The sequence below is a fragment of the Balaenoptera ricei genome, chromosome 1 (genome assembly GCF_028023285.1).
Source record: "Balaenoptera ricei isolate mBalRic1 chromosome 1, mBalRic1.hap2, whole genome shotgun sequence".
NCBI lineage: Eukaryota > Metazoa > Chordata > Mammalia > Artiodactyla > Balaenopteridae > Balaenoptera > Balaenoptera ricei.
This window is the reverse complement of record NC_082639.1, coordinates 103,959,664-103,983,299: the sequence shown is the minus strand read 5'-3', so window position 1 is coordinate 103,983,299 and position 23,636 is coordinate 103,959,664. Positions and strand designations below refer to the sequence as shown.

General features: G+C 47.9%; 1 protein-coding gene across 1 annotated transcript; it reads right to left on the bottom strand.

The window, feature by feature from the left end:
- Window positions 1–1,327: 1,327 nt before the first annotated feature.
- Window positions 1,328–23,139, bottom strand: TENT5C (terminal nucleotidyltransferase 5C). Its single transcript, XM_059928836.1, has 2 exons — window positions 23,048–23,139; window positions 1,328–6,807 (listed from the first exon to the last, which is right to left on the bottom strand). Exon 2 carries the CDS (start codon window positions 6,779–6,781, stop codon window positions 5,606–5,608), a length of 1,176 nt encoding a protein of 391 aa, XP_059784819.1. The 5' UTR covers window positions 6,782–6,807; window positions 23,048–23,139; the 3' UTR covers window positions 1,328–5,605.
- Between the last annotated feature and the right edge of the window lie 497 nt (window positions 23,140–23,636).

Here is a 23,636-nt window from a genome sequence, read left to right as displayed (position 1 = left end):
ACACAGTTAAGTACAGGAGTCAAAACAGAAGCGGGGAAGGTGGCCTGGGAGGCAGGGTAGGTGCGACAGCCCGGCTGACTTTAGGGGCTCGCTGCACAGAAGGACCTGTGAGCCCTGGGACTGGAAGAAGGGCTGCTCAGCAGGGGAGGTATAAGGCTGGAGCTGCCTGCAAAGGACTCCTCATGGGTTTAAGTCTGACATCTGCCCTTGCACAGCAGAGCCTTAAGCAGGTTTTAATGTCTGGGAGGAGCACGGGCAAGTCTGTTTTAGAAAGATCCCTCGGATGAGTCGAGAAAAATGGAGGAGAGACAAATGATCTGACTCACGAGATAACCCAGGCAAGAGGTGAAGGCCACACCAAAACAGGCAGAGTCAAACATTTCAGAAGGAACATGCAGTACAAACGAGGAGGAAAAGGATCCTGGCATTGACTTGTAGGCAAACATAAAAGATTATAAAATTGCTCTCTGATGGATCCTAATTCTTGTGGCCATGGAGGGAGCTGCTCCAAACTTCAGGAGCAGCTCTAGGTCCCCACAAAGTACAGCCCGTGTGAGTAGGTGGCCAGAACGGAGGTAGTCAACGTAAGGCTGAAGAGGCCACTGATTCGGATGTTGACAGCGCCAGGATGAAGGGCGGGGTGAGGAGGCAACAGAGGTGGTGCAGGCTGGGACTCCGGGCTTCAGAGAAAGTGTCACCAGATAAACACGCCAAAGCAGTGATCTGGAAGGACTCCTCTGCATACTGGACTGCAGATAAGTCTCATCCTCAGACCAGAAGGTCTAAGAAGGAGCAGCAACAGGCAGGTTGAAGACAAGGGGGATGAAGGGTTTTACACATTTAAAGACAACCACTCAGGCATCACTTGATCACTTCTATACTTCTTTTCCAATGTGAAGAAACCATGATAGCAGTTGTATACAGTATAGTTGAGGTTATTTTGGTTCTCTTATGGAAATAGGTCTGGGGCCAAGGTCAAGCTCAAGAGAACCTAGCCTTTAGCACTGAATCAAACAAGGTGCCAGAGAAGGTGGATTTCAAGACCACACCACCTAATGTAAACGTTAGCCGAGATGCTGTGGTCGATAACAAAGCTCAGTTTAAATCCAAATATTAAGGGAATTGCAGCCCCCAAGGTAACCACACAGAGAAAAGTACACCATCTTTCAGGCAAGTATCCAAGGCTGATAATGTTGATAACCGCTTACCACTGTGCAACGTGTTTCCTGAAACCTAAAATAAGTTCACCATTGAAGAGACATAAAGAAATGAGCAGAACTGACATGGTCTTTTTAAATATATCTTTATTTCTCAAACTCAAAGCTTTATTTCATCAAGTTCTAACACATTTTGCATTGACAAGTGATTTCACCTGCATCCCATAAGAAGGTCAGTGGCCATTACACCAAAGAGGAAACCTCACATATCCTAGGAAATTAATATTTGAAAGGCTATGCAAGTATAGAATAACAAAAAAGCTTCCAATTTAGTCTAATCTGTATCTTTTCATCTATAGTAATTTGGAAATTAATGGATAAAAACTTAATTTTCCTAAAGCAGTGATTTTTTTAAAAATTCATGAAAAAAAAAAAAAGACCAGATTGCTTGAGTTTTAAAACACCCACAGATCCATATTATTTAACGACTTCCTCTTTAGCGGATGGTCTTCTCACCTTCCTATGCAAACACACATGACAATTTGCACCACCCCTCACTAGCCCAGGCAAAACTCCAAGCATTTTCTTTTGCTTCCACTTAAACTATTCTTTAAGTGATAGGTAAACAAGATTTAGAACTTGAACTCAGAAGAAAGCATTTTCTTTCCTGATCCTCACTTTGGAAGTCTCCACAAATAATCCTGAAAAGTTGCCACGTCTTTTTAAATACATCCCCTGCTACGCACCCCTCCCTTGGTCCTCTGAATGGAACTGGCCGCACTGGAGTATGTTCCAAGGTCAGCTGTGACCTTCTGGTCTCTGCCAGATTGAAAATCGAATCTAACCTTGGCAACTGGATGTTCTTTCACCTCACAGAATCTACCCCAAGGGTTCTTCCCTAGTGTGGAGCCCATCAGATACCCGGGAAGCAATGGCCCCAGGGAGCATTAGGGTCTCTGCTCACAACTAGATAACTATCATTTATTCTCTGGAAGAGGACATTTGAGCTCAGAGTCTAGCTGCATCCTAAAACAAGGCACTGGTACCAGAAAGTTAACTAAAGAGGAGGTATTCCTAAAGTTAGGAAGTTGCTTTCGAGTGGCACCATTTTCCAAAGTTAACAAAGCAGTACTAGGTTAAAATCCTAATCTACCATGAAGGTAAGGGGCTAGTGCTAGCAGAGAGGCTGAAGGACAAGCAGATTCGGGGCTTTAGCAATTTCATTATTATTGCATCACCACAAAACACACGTTCACACACAGTTCTCTGTGACTCAAATCCCCAGGGGGGAAAGAATATCAAACCGGGGGGGGGGGGGGGAAACCCTTGAATGCCAAACCACATCTGTTACCACACACCAGGAACCCAGCATCTTTCCTACCCGCCTCTCCCCACCTGCGAGGTCCTCCCAGCTGTGAGCCACGCCACCTCCCATGTGCAGTCAGCAGGAACCCTGATTTGAAGGTGTCAGCGATGTAGTTTAGTTTCAGAGTTGAAGTTGTTGAGTGAGGAATAGTGTCTCACTGCCAAGGTAAGATTTAAAGGTGAGATTAAGCTCGAGGCCAGGAATTTAGTGTGTCCTCTTCCGCCAACACATGGGGGAAAAGGTACAGCTTTAATCTCACAGCTGCTCAACCTGATTCCAAGAAGCAGGCTGGGGTAACAAACTGCATGCCTGCAGAAAGCATCAGAAAACTGCTCAGAGTCCTGAAGCAAATGAGGCTGCTTACATTTATATTAGAACTTGCACTTGAACTTTAGTGCCCTTTGCCACTGCCAAGTTTCATATTACTCAACACACAAAGAAGAGGAACCACTGGACTCAGTACAAGTTCAGAGTACCTGGTGCTTGTGTGAGCAGCACAAAAGGCAGGTTCCAGCTAGAATTTGCAGACACCTGAAATTCAAGGTTACCTGTTCCGAGGCAGGCAAGAGGCTCATAGAGCAGATGGAGACACCACTAGACCAGGGTGGTATTTAAAAGTGCAGCTTTGGGTGAGTGCAGCTTTTTACCCTGATGGTTCTAGAACACAGGTCTACTCTCAAACTTCAAAACAGCTGGGCTGACTAAGAACTTCGGGTGAAGGGAGTCTGTCGAGATGGCCATCGTGCAATGGTGGTAAATAACTGGGGGGCTGGGGATTTCTAGCAACTTCTGTGCCTCCCTTCATCCTTAAAGGAGGACTAGTACCAGATAGGAAAAAGATATAAGCAGAAAGAACTCCAAGGACAAACTGGAAATTTAATTACTTGATGCAGTTCTGATCCCATCTTCATCCGGACCCTTGTTACCCTGATCCACAAGCCTTCTAGTAGAAGCAACACTGACTTCTGTGAGCAAGTGCTTATGCTGGCGGCTTTGTCATATTTCAGAGCTTTGGTTAAACAGATCTGTCATCTTTGTGCAAACATGTTGCCATTTGACCACAATGGCAGCCTTTTAAGGTCATGGATGACCACAGAGTTTTTAAAGTTGGGGCTCACTCTTCACTGCCCTTTTTAACACTGAAGCACCCCAGGACCCGCCTCAATGTAGAACCAGCCTTGACTCAAAGCCAGTGAATTCAAATATAACTACTGGTTCACAGGGAAATAGAAGCTGGTTACACTAAGAAGTGACTTCTATTCAACTAGTCCACAACAGCATGGATACCAACTAAGCCTTGGGTTTCAGTCATGCCCGATCTGCTTTCAAGAGGACCAAGACAACGTATTCCAGAAAAAAACCTGAAAATATAATCTTCAGAAAAAGGTAAACCACTCCTTTTCTACTAAGCATTAAGGTAACTTCATTGCTTCAAGAAAGGAGAAAGCAATCACTCAGGGCTTGGGATTTTTATGGCCACAGGAGAAAGTAAAAATCAGGAGCATGGATTTAATTAAATCACTCAAGAAACTAAGCTGGCTGGCAATATGGAGTTTCTTTGCCCTTGATACCCTAAAGTGATGCTTTCTAAGAGATCCCACAAAAAGCTTCAAAACACAAAGTCCCTTATCCTACTGGGAAAGCAACAGTAGCCTAGAACTCTCCCATTTGCTAAGCTTGCTTCAGACTGGAGATTAACACTGTTTGCCTTCTAAAGTGCAGAGTATAAACAAGTCTGGTCCATCTACCAGAGTAAGGAAGATTATTCTTCTTCATTCTCTCAATTCTTCCCAAATACACCACAAGGAATCCTCTTGAGGATGCCCTGGGGGCTTGGACACACACGAGGCCCCACTGATGGAAGGAGCGTCCACGTCACACACAGCACAGGGACAGCAGGTGCGAATCTAAAGCAATTTTAAACCAGAGAACTCTGCCCGCAGGCGCGGACCATTCCACAGGTCACTCAGATCTACTGAAATCCCTGGATTTGTCTGCTGTCCAAAAAAAGCCTGGAGAAGGAAACCACTATTTTTGAAAAAACAAAACCAGAAATCAGCCAAAGTACTCCAGAAAACACAGCCAGTCATACTTGGAATGTGACCAAAATGGGTTTCCGATTAAAACATGGGAAGACCCTCACATCAGTTACGGCAATGACTCTAGACTCGGCACAATCCTTAGTCTTGGGAAGAGCAAAACAAAAGTGATCAACTGATGAGCGAAACAAAAAAGTGTCATTCAATAAGAATTCCTCACTTTAAAGAAAAGAAAAATTGAACATTCACGGTTCCTATTTACAATCCCCCACCACAATTCTACTGAACATTATGTTGCACAGTTTATTTTATTTTCAAGTTACATTTCAAGAAAAGGTCTTTTTTTTTTTTTTTTCTCAGCAATATCTCACAATTCCTCGTGATAGCACAGCATCTAAACCATAAACCACTTCCAACCAGATCGTGATTCTCCAGCTATCGGCTTTGGTTTATTGAGGAGAGAAATCCTCAGCTCTGCTGACAGAGACTAAACATAAGCAATTTAGTCCCTTGAACAAAAATTAAGCCACAAGAGCACCCTCATGTTTACCATTTTCTGCGGGACTAAAACTGACACAAGAAAATAGACCATCCGCACAACTTCCACGTAAGTGCTGAGAATTCCAGGGGAGGGCCGACATCCCCTACCCTAGGCTCCAGTGAGAAGCCCAGCAGCTGGAGACTTCTACACTGCCCACGTGTTTCCCAATCTCAACGACCGCACGGAGCTCAGACGTCCCCGTGCCGATGTTTGGAACACGGCATGTTAGTGTCTGTCTTGGAAAGATGTGGATAGGTCATAGTTCCTATAGCATTTTCCAAAGTGGCACTGGAATCACAGGTCCCTTTAGGGTTGGCTCATGATATACTGGAGACCCATTCCAATGGGCGCACAAAGAAAAAAAAAAAAAAAAAAAAAAAAGCAGAGTCAGAGCTGAGTTCCCCTTTAAAAGCCAAACACCTACGTCTAGAAGGAGGCTCCCCGAACCTGAGAGCCCTCGCCCTACGGGGGTCCCCCCTGTGGAAACCCTCGGGTCCCAAGGTTAGTTGCAGGGCAGCCAGGTGGGGTAGGGCTGGCTGTAGGTGACCGGAGGGTGGGCCACGTAGTAGTTGCTGAAGCTGCCGTCACTGACGTAGGGCGCGGGCTGGTAGTAACAGGTGACGGTGGTGGCGTTGGGGATGATGTTGTGCTCGGCCAGCACGCGCAGCGCCAGCAGGGAGATGAGGTTCAGGGTCTGCCTGCGCTCGTGGCCCATGAGGCACACGGTGCTCTCGTTCACCACCCTGCGCAGGGTCATGAGGTAGTCGTACTTGCTCCTCTCCTCCTCCGCGAAGTGGTTCTGCAGGTAGGTCTCCAGCTTCCTCTGCTGCTCGAGGATGTCGGGGAAGTCGATGAAGAAGCGGGAGCACATGTAGCGCTCCAGGGTCTTGATCTCGTCCTGGTCGGCGGGCCTGAAGTCCCGCACCAGGAGGTTGCTGTACTTGAGCAGCCCCCCGCCCCGGATCTCCTCGGGGTTCTTGGTGGCGATGAGTCTGTTCCGCAGGTGGGCCAAGGCTTCCTCGAAGTCCCCGTACACGCTCTCCCCGATGACAGCAGGGTGCAGGTGCTCGGAGAGGGGGCAGCTGGAGCAGTCGTAGAAGAAGAGCAGGGAGTCCAGGATGATCTGGAAAGAGTCCACACTGAACTCGAACTGACGCCGGATGGAGTCCACAAATTTCAGCTCCACGTTCCGCCCGTTCTTGTTGGAGAGGGAGATCAGACTCCAGCGGTCAGTGTCCGTGCACACCTTCACCAGCTTCTGGACGTACGCCTCCTTCAGAGTGACTGGGCTGATCTTGAGCTTGTTCACGCCCTCTGGCAGGAAGTTCAGGAGGGAGCACAGGACCACATCCCTGACCAGCTGAAACTCGGCCTCTGTGGGCAGAGCCACGTGAAAGATGAGGTCCAGGTCTTTGCAACCCAACCCGTTGTCCTTGACCAAGACGTGGCCGGCCGCAGAGCCGTTCAGCCGGACGTCCTGCACTTTGATGCCCGCCTCCTCCAGCCGGCCGCGGACCGTCTGCACGATGTCCTTCAGCGTGATCTCCAAGGTGGGGAAGTTGCCTCGTCCGTGGATGGGTACGACCTCGGTCAGGACCTCATGCAGCCGGCTCACCTGGTCCCAGGTGAGCACGCTGAAGGACACGCAGTCGCTGGTACTGCTGCTCTCCTCTGCCATCTTGGGGGATGTTCTTGCCGGGGAAACTGAAAGGGAGGGAAGAGAAACAGAGTTAGGACTCACTTCTATGTGGCAAAGCAGCTCCAGGACTCAGAGGTGATGCTGGTTTCTCTCTGAACACCTTCCTTACTGCAAAGTGGCAAAGAGCACCTACTGCCCGCTGCTGCCGTTGAGGATTAAATGAGTTTAAACATGTTAAGAACAGCGCCTGCGTGGAGTAAGGACAATACACACACAAACTTACCCTACACCAAATCTGACAACTTCGCACTTTTGTTTTCTGTGGGGTTTGTTTGTTTTGCCCGTTTTGTCCGCGTGAGGGTAGGGTCGGGGGTGGAGCCTGTGTGTGAAGGGAAGCAGACAAACTTACTAAACCGAGTAACCTAAACACAACATTATTCAACAGAGGGTCTATAGGTTTTGCTAGTTTTCCTTGTTTTCCACGGAAATCACCTCTCCTGCTTTTGGCTCCCTAACTGCATCCTGAGCTGGTTGATACCTCGGCTACAGTGCCCACACAGAACACAGGATCCACAAGAGAAGCTTCCTTCTCTTCGTGAACAGGTGGATTCTCAGCCCTGGGCTTAGTCCTGCTAGAATCAAATACGCCCATACCCTCTTCACTTACGGGAGCTGTCTGCCCCGTAACAAACAATCCTGTTATCCAGGGTAGGACCAAGGAGGTGTCTGAATGACAAAATTCCTGAGTAACAAAGGATTAGATCAGCTAAGCAGTGGAACCGCTCTGCCCAGCAAGGAGGCCCCACACAGGATGTGGAAAAACTCCTCAGGGCAGTGTGATTTTTCAACTGTATTTTGCAAAAGAATCCCTTCAGTCTACCCAAGGAGAACAAAGTTAGCACTCAGTACTAGGAGAAAAACGTGCTTCTCGCACATCACCGGCTAGAACCACAAGGTTACCAGAGTAATTTTCAACTAAGTTATATTGTTCAGAAAATGAAACAACAGATTCCCTGGAAATGCTAATATGGAATAACAAAAACGGATACATTAGAAAGTCCAGGTGCTGTGGATCCACGTGGGTCCCACATTAGCTAGATGGATGTAAAAGGCTGAGGTGCTGTCCTCAGACTTCACTGCAAACAGGAAGTTTTGCCACCCCCTTCACTCTTCTGACTTGCTAGACACACAAAATCCATCCCAATGACCTGCAGCTTCATTGTTTGGACGCGACTGCCTTTGAAAGCACGTCCAGCATGCATAGTCCTGGGGTTCCAACTTGGGTTTTTAGTCTTGCACTGGTGCCAGGGACCCTCGCCTTATCTATAGAGCTCAGATCAATGGGATGGTTGTCGATCCATGTTGGGGGCACCACTGGACACACCAAGACGAGCTTTCCAGGAGCTGGCCATCAAGGAGGAGGGTGAGAACACAATGTCTCAATATGAGGCAGTGTGTCGGCGAAAGAAAATGTACTATGAAGGCAGAAGAAGTGTCAGTTGATCGGGGCGAACAGGAAGGCCACAGAGGAGCTCATTTATGGGGCGGGGACACAACCGACAGAAAGGCAACAAGAGCTCTCAGCTGGGGTTGAGGGGCAGAAGGCAGCCGAGACCTGACGAGTTGTCCAGTCCGGCCATCATGCGCCTCTTCTCAAGCCAGATCACAGGCTCCCTGTAGTATGTAGGTTAAGGGACTGAATTTGCTTAGTTGGCCATGGGAAAGTAGATCACGTGATTAAAGCAGGCTCCAGGAAGGCCAGTGGGGGATGGGCACTCTTCTGCTTGCTACTGAAGAATACTTGCCAAAGGGAAGGTAAACGTTTTCCTTCAAACCTGTTTGGACAGCGTTAGAAAGCCCTAGGCTGTCTAGATGATCCTACCAAAGCACTTCTAAGTTAAGGATACCAAGCAAAATTTGTGATGAAATACTTGATGTTTACTGTGGCTGGCCTTTGGGTTCAAGTCAGGTTTGGGACAGTAGAGATCTCTTTTTAATGTGCTCTATATACACTTGGTTCTTTGTGGCCCCTTTAATGATGAGCGTAGCACACATTACACTTGTGCCCACTGCGTAGGGCACTACACAATTAAGTTCAAATGATTACAGAAAGGTATGGCTCCAGCTTTGTTTTGAAACACTGCTAAACTATGATTTAGTGACATTGATTTCTGCCAGGTGTGTTGATTTACCTGTAAAAATACAACTTGCTTTACTCTGTGTATCAGCTGTTAGTGTGCTTCCAAGGCTCGGGTTTCTGGTATGGGCATAAGAAGTCACAGCAACAGAGGAGCTGCAATTCAGTCAGTATTTGGAAAAGAAGGAACAATTAATTTTAAGAAAATCTCTAGGAAGAAACTCAATAATGTTGTAGAGGAGAATAGTTGCAGGAATCACTTTTGACTCGTGCCTTTTTTTAAGGACTTGTTAAAAAAAGAAGTCATCTAAAGTCAGGACTACTCCCACCTCTAGAACAGTGGCTCTTAACATTAGAAGCGGGACATCTAAGATGAGGGAGAAACTGAGGAAAGCTATCACTCATTATTGGGGCGGGGGTGGAGGGTGGGAGGTGTAGTACATATGCATGAAAATTTTCACATATTTTAAAATCTCTGAAATTGTAGTAGATTCAGAGTTAGAATCTATTTTAGACTGAAAATTTGTAAGGTTCTAATGGGAGGAGGGGCAGGAATAGCCAGAAAAGTTATTAAAAATTGGAATGGTGTCTACTAGCCTGGTAAGAGACATTATGAAGCTACAATAACTGATAACAGCAATGATATTGGCAGAAAAAGGCAGACAAATAGATGAAACAGAATTTTCTAAATCTAGAATGAAAATCTAGTACATAAGGGGATTTAGTGTATAAAAAGGAGGCATTCAAAATAGTAAAGGGAAATTTTTGAGACATCTGGATAGTTATCTAGATTTTAAAAATAAGCAAGGATGGCTCCTTAGCTTGTGCCAATCTAAGATCTAGATGGATGAATCAAAGACTTAAGTGTAAAAGGATGAAACCCTAACAATACTAGAAAAACATGAAATTTATGTAAATTTACATAGAGTAGGTATTCCTTTCTAAATCACATAGAAGTCACAAAAAATTGATACATTTGCCTATATAAAAATTAAAACGTCTACATGGTGAAAACACCATAAAGACGTGAGAAGACAAAACCAGGAAAATACTTGTAACATTAGACAAAGCAGTCATTTCCTTAATGAATAAGGAGCTCCTACACATCAGAAATACTAGAACCCCAACATAAAAGAAGGGGCAAAGGACATGAACAGTGGCTCAGACACTTAACATATTCAAACTTACCTTAAGGGATGGGCAAATTTAGACTTCAATGTATCATTTTTATCTATCAGATTGGCAAAGACCAAGAAGCAGACACTTTTGGTACACTGCCCGTGGGTTCCCTCTGAAGAACAACATGGGACTCTCAATTTTAAGTGGACATACCCTTTGGCATAGCAATTCTACTTCTAGGAGGTCCACTTTGGATTTAATCCTGTGAGTATACTTGCAAGTATGCACAAGGATATTCACTGAAGAATTATTTATAAAGCTACAAATAGTCATCGGTAAAGAAAGTTAAATGACTTGATGCATGTATACAACAGGATACGAATGCCTGGAGTTGTCCAAAAGAATGGTGGCTGCTCTGTCTGTATGAATATGAAATGCTTATCAAGATTGATTAATAAAAAAGCAAGTGTGAAACTGTGTGTGTAAAAGCACAAGTCTATGCTTACACAATCAAAAATCTCTGGAAGGATATCCAAGTAGTTCAGCTTACACCAAATACCACTGCTAGGTTGGGGTACAGGGTATAAAGAAAACTTATTTTATCTCTTTTGAATTTGGAACCTACATATGTATTAGTTGAAAAAAGTTAAAATCTTATGAGCCATATTCCAAAATCTCTCCCCTTTGAGCCTTCTAATCTGCTACCTTGTTTAATTCCTTCAATTCCTTTCCTCCTAGCCTTCCCCACTATCCCTGTATCCACGTGCCAAAACCAAATACACTTAGAAGCTTCCCCTCCAAGCCTAAACACTGATCTCTAGTGGGGCAGGCAGAGGAGGAGGGACAGCGTTTATCTGGAATGGCTTTTAGTCAATTTTCTACTTTTGTGGTGTTTAAAAGATGATGTCCATTGTTTATCCAAAAAAACCCCAAAACTTTCAAAACAATGGATAAGTCATCTCATCTAGTGTCATTCTATGTTTAGTATCCAAAAATGTTTTCTGTAGTTTTACAAGAATTACTATTTCTCATTTCAGACATATTATTACAGCTATCCTCATGGTGCTGTTGGTTACTGGCTACAGTTGCAAGAACCTTAATAAATGCAGTAAACACTTTTTCAGGAACCTAAGATGCCTATAGTTGGCATTTTCCATGTCAACAACTTCTGACACATGTATGAATAATGGAGTTAACTCTTAGAAAAAAGTAGTCTATATGAAAGCACAGTGCAGAACATGTGCCAAGTCCATGGTATAGTTTTTAATTCTCCCAATTGACTGTGACTTAGATCTGGAGCAGCTCTTGAAGCTATTGAAGGCTCAAATTTAGGCTGAGTTATATTTGTTGTTTAGCTTATTAGAAGAGCCCAAAATAAGTTATCGATGCCTATTAGAAATGAATCCTTTGTTTTCCCTCACCCATCCAAACAATTTCAAATATCAAAAGTACATTTACAGGTTGCTTAGACAAACGTGGTATTACCAGAATAAATCCAAGTCATAGGCCCTTAGTGCTTAGATAACACACCAGAGCTTAGTGTAACAGTTTTAGTTTTAATTAACCACTTGAGATCAACATTGATATAATCCCCATATAAAAGAATCACGTGAAACACACAGTCTCAATTCATGAAAGGCCCTGGTTAAAGGCAAATTCTAATTAGCAGAATTAACAAAATAGTAACTAGAAAAAAAATTAATTTGCAGCCTGGTAAATTCAAACTAAAGTGTTTGATTTCCCTTTACTTGTCTGAGAAGCAGATGCATTGTATTTTGCACTAGAAACCGGGAAAGGTGGGAACCATGATTTCTCACTGATGTGAAAATTCAGGCACCTTTTTACAAGTGAGGATGGCCAACTGCCTGCTCAGTTTAAGCTACTTAATCTTCTAAAAAGTTTGACTTGTGATGAACGACTATCTCAGGTTCCCTTGGATTCCCTTTTCTTTTAGCATCTGGCTGCAGCAGGAGGATAAAATGCACACATTAGTGGAAAACAAGTTTGTAGAGATGGCAGCAAAAGGTGAGAGGAAAAGACAAACTAAGCCCAAAGAGTAAACCAAGCTCCCTGAGCACACTAACTTACCTTTGTTTCCCACTGCCTGGCACACTCAAGGCAGGTTGATCTGAAAACCAGTTTGAGCCCCCATTGAAAAGAAAAAAAAAGTTATTTCTAGTCCCGCTCCCTACCTTATCCAGATCCCAGAAGCAAGAGTGACAGAGGCTACGAAAGCATGAGGGGCCTCCGGGTGGGCAACAGGACAGGCAGACGGACAGGTTGGAGGTGAATGCTAAGAGCCCTTGTGATACGTCTAGGCCTCACGGTCGAGGGCTGGGGTCAAATCGGCACTGATTTGTTGGCGCCTGGCAGTAGTTGTAGAAATGCCCAGAGTCTCCTTGGCATGTGTGGAGATGTACATCCGTGAAGTTTAAGACGGTACAAATTTAAGCCTAGGTCTGTGACATCTGACATGGAAGCTCCAGAAGGTTTCATGGAAATGCTGCAGGGTGAAAGAGGTGCTCTCAGCTACGGCAGCCCAGCTTGCCCACAGACAACTGAGCGGCACCCTTTTCCCCTGACCCTGCTGTGGGCTTAAGAACACAAAAGAAACTCAAACACGTTACAGCGTTCCTTTGATGACAACATGCTGTTCACCGGATGTTACCCCAACGGCCTCGATCTTCCTAGTGACCCTTTCCAGCTCAGGGTCAGAGACCCAGCCATGCGCGGTAGACTAAGACTGGTGACAGACTCCAAGGGAGGTGTGTATGGGGCACAAAGGCCCCTGTCGTCCCCGGCTCCTGGCCCGGGGGGACCCATAAGCCCATGGCTGCGATCTTCCACACAAACTCTTCTCCTCCGTGTACAACTGAGGGCCCTTTAAGCAAAAAGAAACTACTTTCTTGCCTATAAAAGCTTAGAGAATTTAAGCAGAAGTGAAAGTACATGGCAACACTGGTCATAACATCCCAGCCCACCTCTTCCCTCATCTGGCTGAGGGAATGGAAACCACAGCTCTGGGCCTATTTCTTTTTCTCCTACAAAATGAAGGTGTAGAGGTGTGTGGGCAAGCAGACAGAAGAGTACTTAGTACAAGCCACTTCACGTCCACTCCCATTAATCCTCACAAGCGCTCTGAGGAAGCGACAACTGTCCCTTGTACACAAAGAATAAGGATCAGGAAAGATTAAGCAAATTGACCCCAGATCCTCAGCTCTGGACCTAATGTTCTGACTCTTGGAACTGGAAACAACTTCCACCAAGGTCAAGTTCTGCCACTGGTGGGCGGCAGCTGGGGAGAAGGCAATAAGCTCTTCAGCTACAAACCCACACGTACACTGGGATGACCAGTGCTTACTGCTACCAAAGTGATCTTTTCTAAAACAGAAATTGTACTGGTCTTATCCAAAAAATGGAGCTACCTTCTGCCAACTATACAACTGCAACGCCTTGTCTTCCCATCGGCCCTTATCCCCACTGTACACGCTGAAGACAGCAAAGCTTCGGTCAACCAGCCTTTACTGCCTGCTTGAGTGCAGGCTCTTCCTGTAGAGACGGCCACAGCCAGGGGACACCAAATGTGACTAGATGTTTGGCCAGGTGCCCTATGAGCCACCAAACTATTTGACAATGTCCCAAACAGGCAGCGAAACAGTGCTGTAAGTTCATCTGGATCAACCCATCCAATTCCTACAAGAATCCTGTAAGGGAGATACTATTTCCCTACTTTCATAGGTGGGGAAACTGGAGAACAAAGAGGATACACACATTGTTAACTGTCCAAGGACGCACTGCTGGGCAGTGGCAGAAATGGGACTTAGGAGGCTTCCTAGGTGGCAGACAGCTTTGGTATACGTGTTGGGGTGAGGGCAGGGCTTTGAAGGTAAGCTGGTTGTTCAGGTAGTTGTAGGAAGGAGATAGCAATAAGAAGTAAAAAGAGAAGAAAGGTATGAAGCTTTGTTATCAGAGGGTGGGAAAGAAGTTGGCTAGAAGTGTTAAGGCCCCCTGCATGGAGTAAGGCCAGACGGCAAGTGCCGAAAGCAAGGCAGAAGCATTTAGAATGAAAGTAACTAACAACTGTCAGTACAGAAACTCTCTCCCTCAAAACCATCATGCAGGGGACTTCCCTGGTGGCACAGTGGTTAAGAATCCACCTGCCAATGCAGGAGACACAGGTTCACTCCCTGGTCCGGGAAGATCCCACATGCCGCGGAGCAACTAAGCCTGTGCACCACAACTACTGAGCCTGCGCTCTAGAGCCCGTGAGCCACAACTACTGAGCCCACGTGCCGCAACTACTGAAGCCCACGCGCCTAGAGCCCGTGCTCTGCAACAAGAGAAGCCATTGCAATGAAAAGCCCGAGCGCCGCAACGAAGAGTAGCCCCCGCTCACCGCGGCTAGAGAAAGCCCGTACGCAGCAACGAAGACCCAACACAACCAAAAATTAAAAAAAACAAATAAAATTGATTCTTAAAAAAAAAAAAAAAAAAACCATCATGGATTTGGGGGTGTATCCAGCCTGATGGGAGCCACCAGAATGAACATAATTAAGTATAGTCATGCGAATGTTTGTTGTAAAGGAACAATGGCTGAAAGATGAAGGCCTAGGATCCTCATTTCTGAGGAAGCTCCAGGATACCAGCCAGGTTGGGAGGCAGTGGTGATTTCAGAGAAAGCAAGTCCTGAAGGGAGAGAGAAGCCAGGAGTGGAAGGAGCTGAGATAGTCAGCTTACCAGGCAAGCATTAAGAGGAAAAAATAATAGCACAGGAGAGAGCTTTTAGGAATGGGCTGATCCTGGTCTGGATCTGCAACTAAGGCACATGCCCTGCTCACAGAATAAAGGAACAGCTGCTGGGAGTCACTCTGGTGGCTGGAAGATCAGGATTGTGAATCTGCGGATGAAGCAACAGAACAAGACACTCCCTGCAGACAAGAGGGTAACTTTATCAGATCCAAGAACAAATAACCCAACTGGAGCTGCAGAGAGAAGGTAGGTAGATTGGCAAGAAGTGATCAGGACCCCAGGGGCTGGCACAGGAAGGAGAGCTGGAACAGACTTGAAACAGAAACAGCCTGGAACAGACTGACGAAGGCCTGCACGTTGAACCTAAGACTGGACACCTGCCCCTTTTCCCACCTGTGTGCAGTCTGACGCTTGAGATCCTTTCACCCTCTAGAGAGAGCCAGGGACTTGGAAGGACCATGGACTTGATATACACTGCAGCAGATAAGTGGGCAAAAAGGAGAAAAACCAGGGTCAACAGGGATTCAGCCTTCTGCAGAGAAATCCTCCCTTACTCCTTGAATTCCTAGGGAGGTGAAGGTCGAAGTCATCTAGGACCAGAGGGCAGCCTGAGGAAGCCTTTTGTCTGCCAGCTGCCAGCCCTTCGGCAGGGCCCCTGGCCCACCACCTGGGAGAAGGCCACATTCTGGAGACTCTCCCACTGCCCCCAAACACACTACAGAGTCACAGATAACTGAGACGCACACCTGTGGTTCATGTACCTGGAATAAGAGTTTCGATTAGTAGACAGCCCAAAGCAACAGAACCAGATAAAATGATGCCTTGTTTATTAAAAGGACAAGAAAATGTATTCTTTGTTAACTTTTTGCAAGAAGTTATGCTTACAGCTGCTCGCTCAAACACCCACAAACACACTCTACCTCAGTCCAAAGATATAAGTGCCCCACGCCACAAAGCTGTGCCTGGGGAAAACTGCTCTCAGTCAGTGACACAACGAACCCCGCAGGTGGTCTTTTCTCACTCAGCTCCAGCACATTCAGCCAGAGGCCTCAACCTGTTTTCTCAGCGTTATCAGTATCCTCCTAGCCATTCAGCACTGATGTGTACTAGAGTCTAAAAACTTGGTTCAATTCCCAGGGCAATGGGGATGCTGCCTGAGCCAAAGGCAAAGAGTGTCCCGGACGGAAGCAGAAGCGGGAAGAGGGGCCAGTGCCCCCTCGCTCTGCCCAGGCTTTCCCAGTGGGAGGGCCCTCACAAGCGCTCCCTCCCCACTGATGCCAACATACAGCCTTCACGGTTATCAATGCCTGGGCCCCGTCCACAGACACCCGCCCCGAGACGACTCCAAACAGAAAACTCTTTCCTGTCTTTCAAAATAGGACGCTTAAGTAAGGGTGGTTGGAGAGATAATGCTGGAAGAACTCATGCTGTGGCAGCAAAACAGCATGAGACAGAATAAAAACACTGTCCCGGATGTTGTAACAGGGACACCACAGAGGTTCAAGTGCTTAAAGGAATACCCTGAATCGTTGCAAATGTAAGTATTAACAAGGTCAGAACACAGATATCTCTGGATGGGAGAGAGGCATAGAAGCCTTGATTTTTCCAAGGTGTCAGCATGATTAAGTGCTACACACTCAACTTGAACTGGAAATAATCCTTGTTGCTCCTGGGTACCTCTCTCCCTTCTACCAAATGCCTCTTTCTAAATCAGAGATGTTACCAGTCTGAACTCATTTAAAGAGATCCCCAGAGCTGGCCCTACAGTTTTAGAGACTGACTAGGCTGAGAAAAATAGGACAATTCCTAGGAGACTTTACCGTAAAGATGAACAAGTTTACATACAATCCACAGGGTTTAAGGGCTGACAGCCTCCAGGTTTTATCAAGGGCTGTGTCCACAAACTAATTTACCATCTAACTTTCCAGTTTAGAGCTTTGAACTGTTGTTAGTTGTCCAAAAGGAGGACCTCAGTCAGCTAAAGGCCCCACCTCATCACCAGCAGCGTCCCGTGGGCCTTATCAGGAAAGGGACCAGCACTCTCCGTTGCTCAAATGTAGCATTTCTCCAACTTTGGCCATATACCCCCCTTTACCGATACCTAAGCATGAGCTGCCTCCATTTCAGTGAGGATGCTAATTACAGACAGTTCCATCCCAGTTTTAGTTTTGCATAGAGCCTTCCCTGCAGAGTTAACTTTCGCATAGCAGGGATCTGACCTCCAGGTACTGAGCACGGCGGCAGCCCAAGTGAACATCACCAGGCTCAGTGGTCCTTCTGACATCATCACAAATACTGCTAAGAACAGGAACTCTCGGGTAGGAGGGCAGGGGAGGGGGGGAAGGAGTGGAGGGGTAGGATTAAAGTGAAGGAGCGAGACCATGGAGTGGTAGCTACTTCTGCAGCAACTGCACATGAGGAGGCCAAAGCGCCTTGTCTTCGGCGTCTTCACCTGTGTGAGCCGTACAAGCCGTGCATGTGTCTCACTGGGATGCTTATCACCAAATTAGCATTTACCAAGTCACGTGCTGCTGTTATCAGGCATCTTGTAGACACCTTTCACATGAAAGTTATTTTCTCTCCCATTTTCAAAGTTTAATTGTTGATAAGTTTTAATTGTTGGTAAATTGTTAAGAGTCCTGGTCCCCTGCCAATCTCAGAAGATTTTATCTTCAGTGCTTCGAAATTCTGTTATTACCTTATGATTATTCTCTAAGAAACTACAGAAAAACAAGAGAACAAGCACTGGACTAGGACTCAAACATCCTGTGTTTCAGTGTCAGGTCTGACTCACACAGTGTATGATTATCAGGGGGCCACAACGACTGAGCTTCCTTTCGTTCTGTCAGATGTCTGAGTACCTACAACATTCCGAGCACTGTTCTAGGAGCTTACGGTCTATCGGGAAGCAAGAGACCAAGATCTCTGCCCCTGAAGAGCTTAGATCCTAGCTCACACTCTCCCTCCAAAACCTCGTGTTATTAACTCTTGCCTCCCACGCGAGGAGAATCGGGATTTGACAGTGAAACATTTTTGCAGATGGTCTAGATCTGTGCCACCCAATTATGTATCCACAAGCTGTTGGGCGCTTGAAATGGGACAAGTCCAAATTGAGATGTGCTGTGAACGTAAAATACACACTGGATTTTGAGGACTCCGTACGAGGGGAAAAAAAGTAAAATAACTCATTAATATTTTTCTATTGATTACAAATTGAAAAGATAGTATTTGACATGATGGGTTAAACAGAATTATGTTCACCTGCTTATTTTTACTTTTTAATGTGACTACTAGAAACTTAACTGCGACTCATATTTCTACTGTCCTTCTTACAATGAAGAAACCGAAGAGGTAGAACCTAAAGGGGCAGTGGCGCTTCCAGGACCAGAACCCAAGTGTCCTCACAACTAAAGCAGCCTCAGAAGCAGGGAGGGGGTAAGGATGAAGACAACAAAGGGTCTGGGCAAGGGAGATAAGCAGCAGCGCCAGTGCCCCACCCAACACCCCCAGGGCCGGCACCTGGACACACAGCAGGTGCTCAGTTAGCGCCCACTTCATCTCTGCATGTGGGTCAGCAGCCTTCCCAGGACTGGCCAAGCCCACACAGAGTCAGCCGGCTGCGGTGGTCCCGATGCCCACCTCCTCAGCCGTCGCAGCTCAGGGATAAACAGGGTGTGTCTGGAGGATAAGGGGTAACCAGCCAGGCGAGGTGGAGGATTACCCCTTCTCCCACCCTGGTAAGGGCTATGCAAGGTGAGAGGAGCTTATGACAACACGAGAGGGTGGGAGCAGTTCAAGATTCATGGATAATTTTCTTCTCAAAATGTGTTTACAGGGAGCAAATATAGAGACAGATACGGAACCTTTTGCGCTCATCCAATTTAAGATAAGGTTTGAAAAAAACTAGAAAATAAGGTACAAGGTAGAACTGTAAAGAAGTACTGATGAGAAGAGGCGTGGGATAAGGGGATCCCCAGATGGGGTAAGATCAAGACGCCTCTGAGAAGGGTCCAAAGCTGGATTAAAATAAAGTTTGGTGAGGAAGAAGGAGCATTAACTTGCTCACATATTTGAGTGTGTATGCCATGAGGCAAGGTAGGTCAATTAGGAAGGGAGGTCAGGAAAGAAGAGAAGGTCAGAAAGGTACAGGTCCTCAAAGGAGCGCATCTTCTAGAGGGAGGGGCAGTTCCCGTGAGCCCTGAAGGTGTTGGAGGTGCCGGGACGCAGAGCTGCCCAGAGGCAGGGAGAGGCGCTGGGCTAGCGCTCTCGTGGAGCTGCTGTCTGCAGCCCTAAACCAGGTCAGCGATGGCAGCGGGAAACAAAAAGTTAAAAAGAGAAAGACTCAGCAGAACGAGCACCCAAGTGAATGTGGAGAGAGAAAGGCTGAGTGCGCGTTGTGAGGCCGTGCTGGGGTGGATGGGCAGCGGGAAGAGCTTGGAGGGCGCGGGTCTGGAGCTCAGCCTGAGGAGTTTCAGCTGTCGGCCAATTAGTCGTCACTGCTCCTCGCTCCAAACCTACACCCCTGAGGCCTCCGTTTTTTAAAAGGCCCCGAAGCCACTCAGCATTTTGGGCCCGGAGCTTGCGATCCAAAAATGTGTGCCAGCACCTTGGCCCATCAGGACGCCATCTCCTGAAGTGTGCTTCCCTCTCTGAGAGGAATGGCAGTCGGATGCCAGCAGAGCACTGGATCCAGTTAACAGGCACTCCTTCGGAGTGCCAGGTCCTGCACTGGGCATTCAGCAATGAGCATAGACCCCTGCCTTCCTGGGGCTCACCCGCCACTGGCTGCAACAAACCGGCAAAAGTCGAGCGCCTCAAGGACATTCTGAGGCGGACCCAGCTCCTCTTGCATCCAGAGCATTTCCACAGGGCTTTTCACATACCATTCCCTTGGCCTGCTTGGCACCTGGCACAAACTACTACCTAGGAAGCACTTAACCACTTACGGACTCAGTCACTGTTATCCAAGAAATAAACACTTTCCACAGTTGGGTGACCAAGACTCCCAAAGGCTCCGAGACTAAAAAACATCCTACACAGAGAGTTGCTTAACATCAGCAATTATTTCTTCACATTAGTTTTTCCCTATTGTTCCAAGAGGTTCTGCAAACAGTTCTAGAACAGGCTACAGGGCCCAGCTGTACAAAATCTATTAATTCTAAACAATTCATAAGGCTTCCTTACACAGTTGGGCTACACAAAGATGCTTCCTCTAAACCATTTAAATTTCAAACATAAGCTTCCTTATTAATGCATGTAGTGAAAAGATAAAAACGTTTGAAACCAGAAGTTCCACAAGCATCATAAGAGATCAGCACTACTGCTGTACCCAAGTGGCTTTAAACACATGAACATTTCTTTAAACACAGAGGTGTCTGCTTCATCATAATACTGCTTATGCCCATTTATTTAACATGTTACAGTCAAAACACCAAGATGGCAGAAAGCATTTTTCTATATTGCCTTGTTTACCTCAGTGACAACACATAAAAGCAATGAACCTTATCTAACCAGAGTAATGTTTTATCCCAAGTAACACCTCAGACTCTGCATTGCTTCCCCTTAAGCCCCGCCCCATCCCCCCCCCACCCCAATAACAACAACAACAGATACACCCCAGAGTCCCGTGTGAGACCGAGAAACCCAAACCACAGCATCACAAGTTTAACTTAACTCATGAAACTAGTCCCGGGTATCCATAAGATGTTTTCTCGGCAACACAAAAAGGGTTTACCACGTCCGTTCGCTGCTCTTGGCTTGTCATTCTTTAGTGACTGACACCATGCACAAAACATATCAAAGATGAAAATGAAGACAGGGTACTACTTAGCTGAGCAGTTGAAAAAATAATGGCATTTTCTAATTTAGTATCGAACGTGCCCAGTTTCTGGCACTGGGAGAACAAGGACGCTACAGTCCACTCTAAGTTATCTTTACTGCGGCGCAGTTCCTTGGACTCTCAGAAGTGCGAGGACTTCTCTGTTCTGATGGGTCGTGCATGATGTGCACAGTCTGGCCTGGCCTTGAGCACTGGGGGAGGGCAGGCTCAGTGGGGCACTACTGGGAGGTGGGGCAGGGGAGCTTCTGCAACTCAGGATGTGATTTCGGTGGCTACTTGTATTCACAGGCGAGCTGAGCACATTAGTAGGCAGAGCCGTAGGTGCTCAACCAAATCACGGTCATTCTGACAAACAGGCCAAACGCCAACCCTTTCCTTCAGTTACCCCAACTTAATCTCTGGATACAAGGCGGGTTTTGTGGAAGAAATTCAACATAAAGAGTGCGGCTGTTCGCTCTATGGACACACACTAACTTATGAAATTAGGGACCTTTGTTTGGGGTAACAATTTAGAGGCCTTCTGGCAGAGAAAAAAGTTTTTTTTTTAACTTTGAGGTTAAATTTACCCACAGCTACCTGAAAAATTATATATAATCTACCAAAATCTGCTTTCTAAAAACTCTTTTATTGAGAATAAATGGACTCTAAAGATGTGGGTATACCTTAAGACACAAGGTTTCAGTTATCTCAAGTAAAAGCTTGACTCCAGAGATACTAAGCTCTCCATCTTCACAAACAAGAATGTCGAAGGGCAGAACCCCTGCTGGTCCAGCTCAGAGCTTCCCTGAAAGGGAAGAGAAAAGTCAGCGTTCTCTAGTCCCCACCCTAACCCCTTCGATGGCAGGGTCTCGGGGTCTCCAGTTCGGGTCTCACTCCCTCGGTAACGCCTCTGGGGGTTTAAGAAGGCACAGTTCCTGGTGAGCGCTCCTACCACCCTGACGGCTGTCTGGCTTGCTTCCCTGCCAAGTTACTCACGTTGAAAGATTAGTGTAGCCAACAATGGCCACTCACATCCCCCCTGCAGGGCAGCTGGGCCAAGCCAGAAGTCTACTTCAGGAGGATTTAATAATCTTCACTTTATTTCCTGGGGAGGTTCAGGCTCCCAATCCACCTACCAAATATCCTGAATACCAACTGTCACAATACAAATGATTACAAAGTCTTTATAAACGCGTACTGTAGTAAGTGCACTTGAACAGTCCACGGTTTGCATGCTGTAACTCCATAACAGATAAACAAACGTTAAAAGGCAGCAGGTCCCTACTTAAGACAAAGATTTAGTCAGCCCTGCAGAAGTCTTCCTCCGGACAAAAACAAAAAGGGGGGGGGGGCGGAAGGGAACCGAGCTGATCCTTCCCGCGGGGTCCAGCCCTAACGGTCGGTTCTAGTGAGCCCGGCTCAACTCGCGTTCTCCAGAGAAACTCGCCAGGCATTTCCCCGGAAGTCCTCCCTTCCTTCGAGATAGCGTCGTTTTTTCTCCGGCAGGCGTTCTGCGTTTAGGTGTACAGACTACCAACCTGTACTCGTCAGGTTCGTTCCCCTCCTCCGACTCCCTCCCACTGCCGCGATCTGGACTGCGACACCTCCTGGGCACCGTGCCTCTAAGCCGCCCGCGGCCCCGCTAGCCGAGTCCACTTAACGGCCGTGGCTTTCAGACTACAGGCTAAGCAAGTTTCACTCCTCAAAGGGGAGGAACCAGGTCACGGACGAAGTATTCCCGAGAAGTTTCCGAGAGGAGCGCAGCGCACGAGTCACTCGCTTGGATCACTTTGCGGCTCTCGGTGTCCCCAGTCTAGAGCGAGTGCAGGAAAAGTTAGGGATCTCCGCCCTCTCCTTAAAACCCCGGCCCAGGTTCCGAGCCTGGGGACCACCCCTCCCCTCCCCGGCCAGATGCAGCCCCTGAACGCTGCGTCTCCAACTGCGCCCTCCGAAACCGCCGCCGTCGAATTCGCGCCCGGCCGACCGGCCGAGGTGTGAGCGCCCGCGGGAGCGCCGGGGCGAGCCCGAGAGACCGCAAGCAAGGCAGGGGTGGGGCGGGCGCCGTCGGACCCGGGGAAGGCGCTGAAGGCCCCCATCACACACTCTTCGGCCGCCCGGCCCGCGCCCGGCCAAAGCGCAGCCTGCGCGATGCGCGGAGCAGGAACGCGCTGAAGTTTGCCAGACCCGGCCGAAGTCTCTGGAAAGTTGTAGCTCCCTCTCGGAGCGTCTCGCCTGGCCCTCGGGGGCGGGCTGTTTAGGGGGCGGGGGTGACGTCGCGGGGGCTGGAGGGGAAGGGAGCAGAGGGGCCTGGCACCTGTCCGCACCTCCCCTCTGGCCGCCGTGCCCCCACCAGGCTTGGCGAAGACTGGAGCTCCGCTCGGCCGGGGCAGATTTCCGCCCCCCCACCACCCCGAGGGCAGACCTCGCGGCTCTCCGGAACCGCGCATCCTCGCACCTTTAGAGGAGGGGGCCGTGGACTCACCTGGGCAGCGGCGGAGGAGACCACAGAGGCAGGTCCTTGGCGTGGGCAGCCCCCAGCAGGAGCGGCGCAGTCACTACAGCCCCCAGGCAGCGGCACAGAGTGAACCGTCCTGCCGCCGCCCCCTCCGTTCTTAAACGGCCTGACCACGCCCCCGCCCGCCACGACCGCCCCAACCCCCGCCCCTTAGCCTGCCCTCCCGGGGGAGCGAGGGGCGGGGCGGGGCGGAGCCGTCGCCCAAGGGATCCTTCCGCCTGGGCGCTGACGGCGAGGGCAGGGCGAAAGGTGCCCTCTGATTGGCTCCTCGGGTGAATGGTTGCCGAGAGACGAGTAAATCTTCGGCGGCTAGAAGGGGCAGGGGTGCCAAAGGGAGTAGCACTACGCAGGCGCAATAGAGAGGGGCTGCGTCGACACCCCCTTAACTTTGGAGCTGCTGGGACTCCCTTTCTGCTTTCCACTACGCTCTTTTCTGCCATTCCTATCACATAACTTCTCCACCACCCCCCACACCCCGCCCAAGTTTTTCCCGTCTCTATTCCGCTCCCGCGCAGGCCTGTTTTTCTTTTGCTTCTCTGGGGATTTTCGCTTTAGT

Bases quoted from the DNA above. Each gene is read 5' to 3' on its own strand.
- TENT5C (XM_059928836.1), bottom strand. From the start codon at position 6,781: ATGGCAGAGGAGAGCAGCAGTACCAGCGACTGCGTGTCCTTCAGCGTG.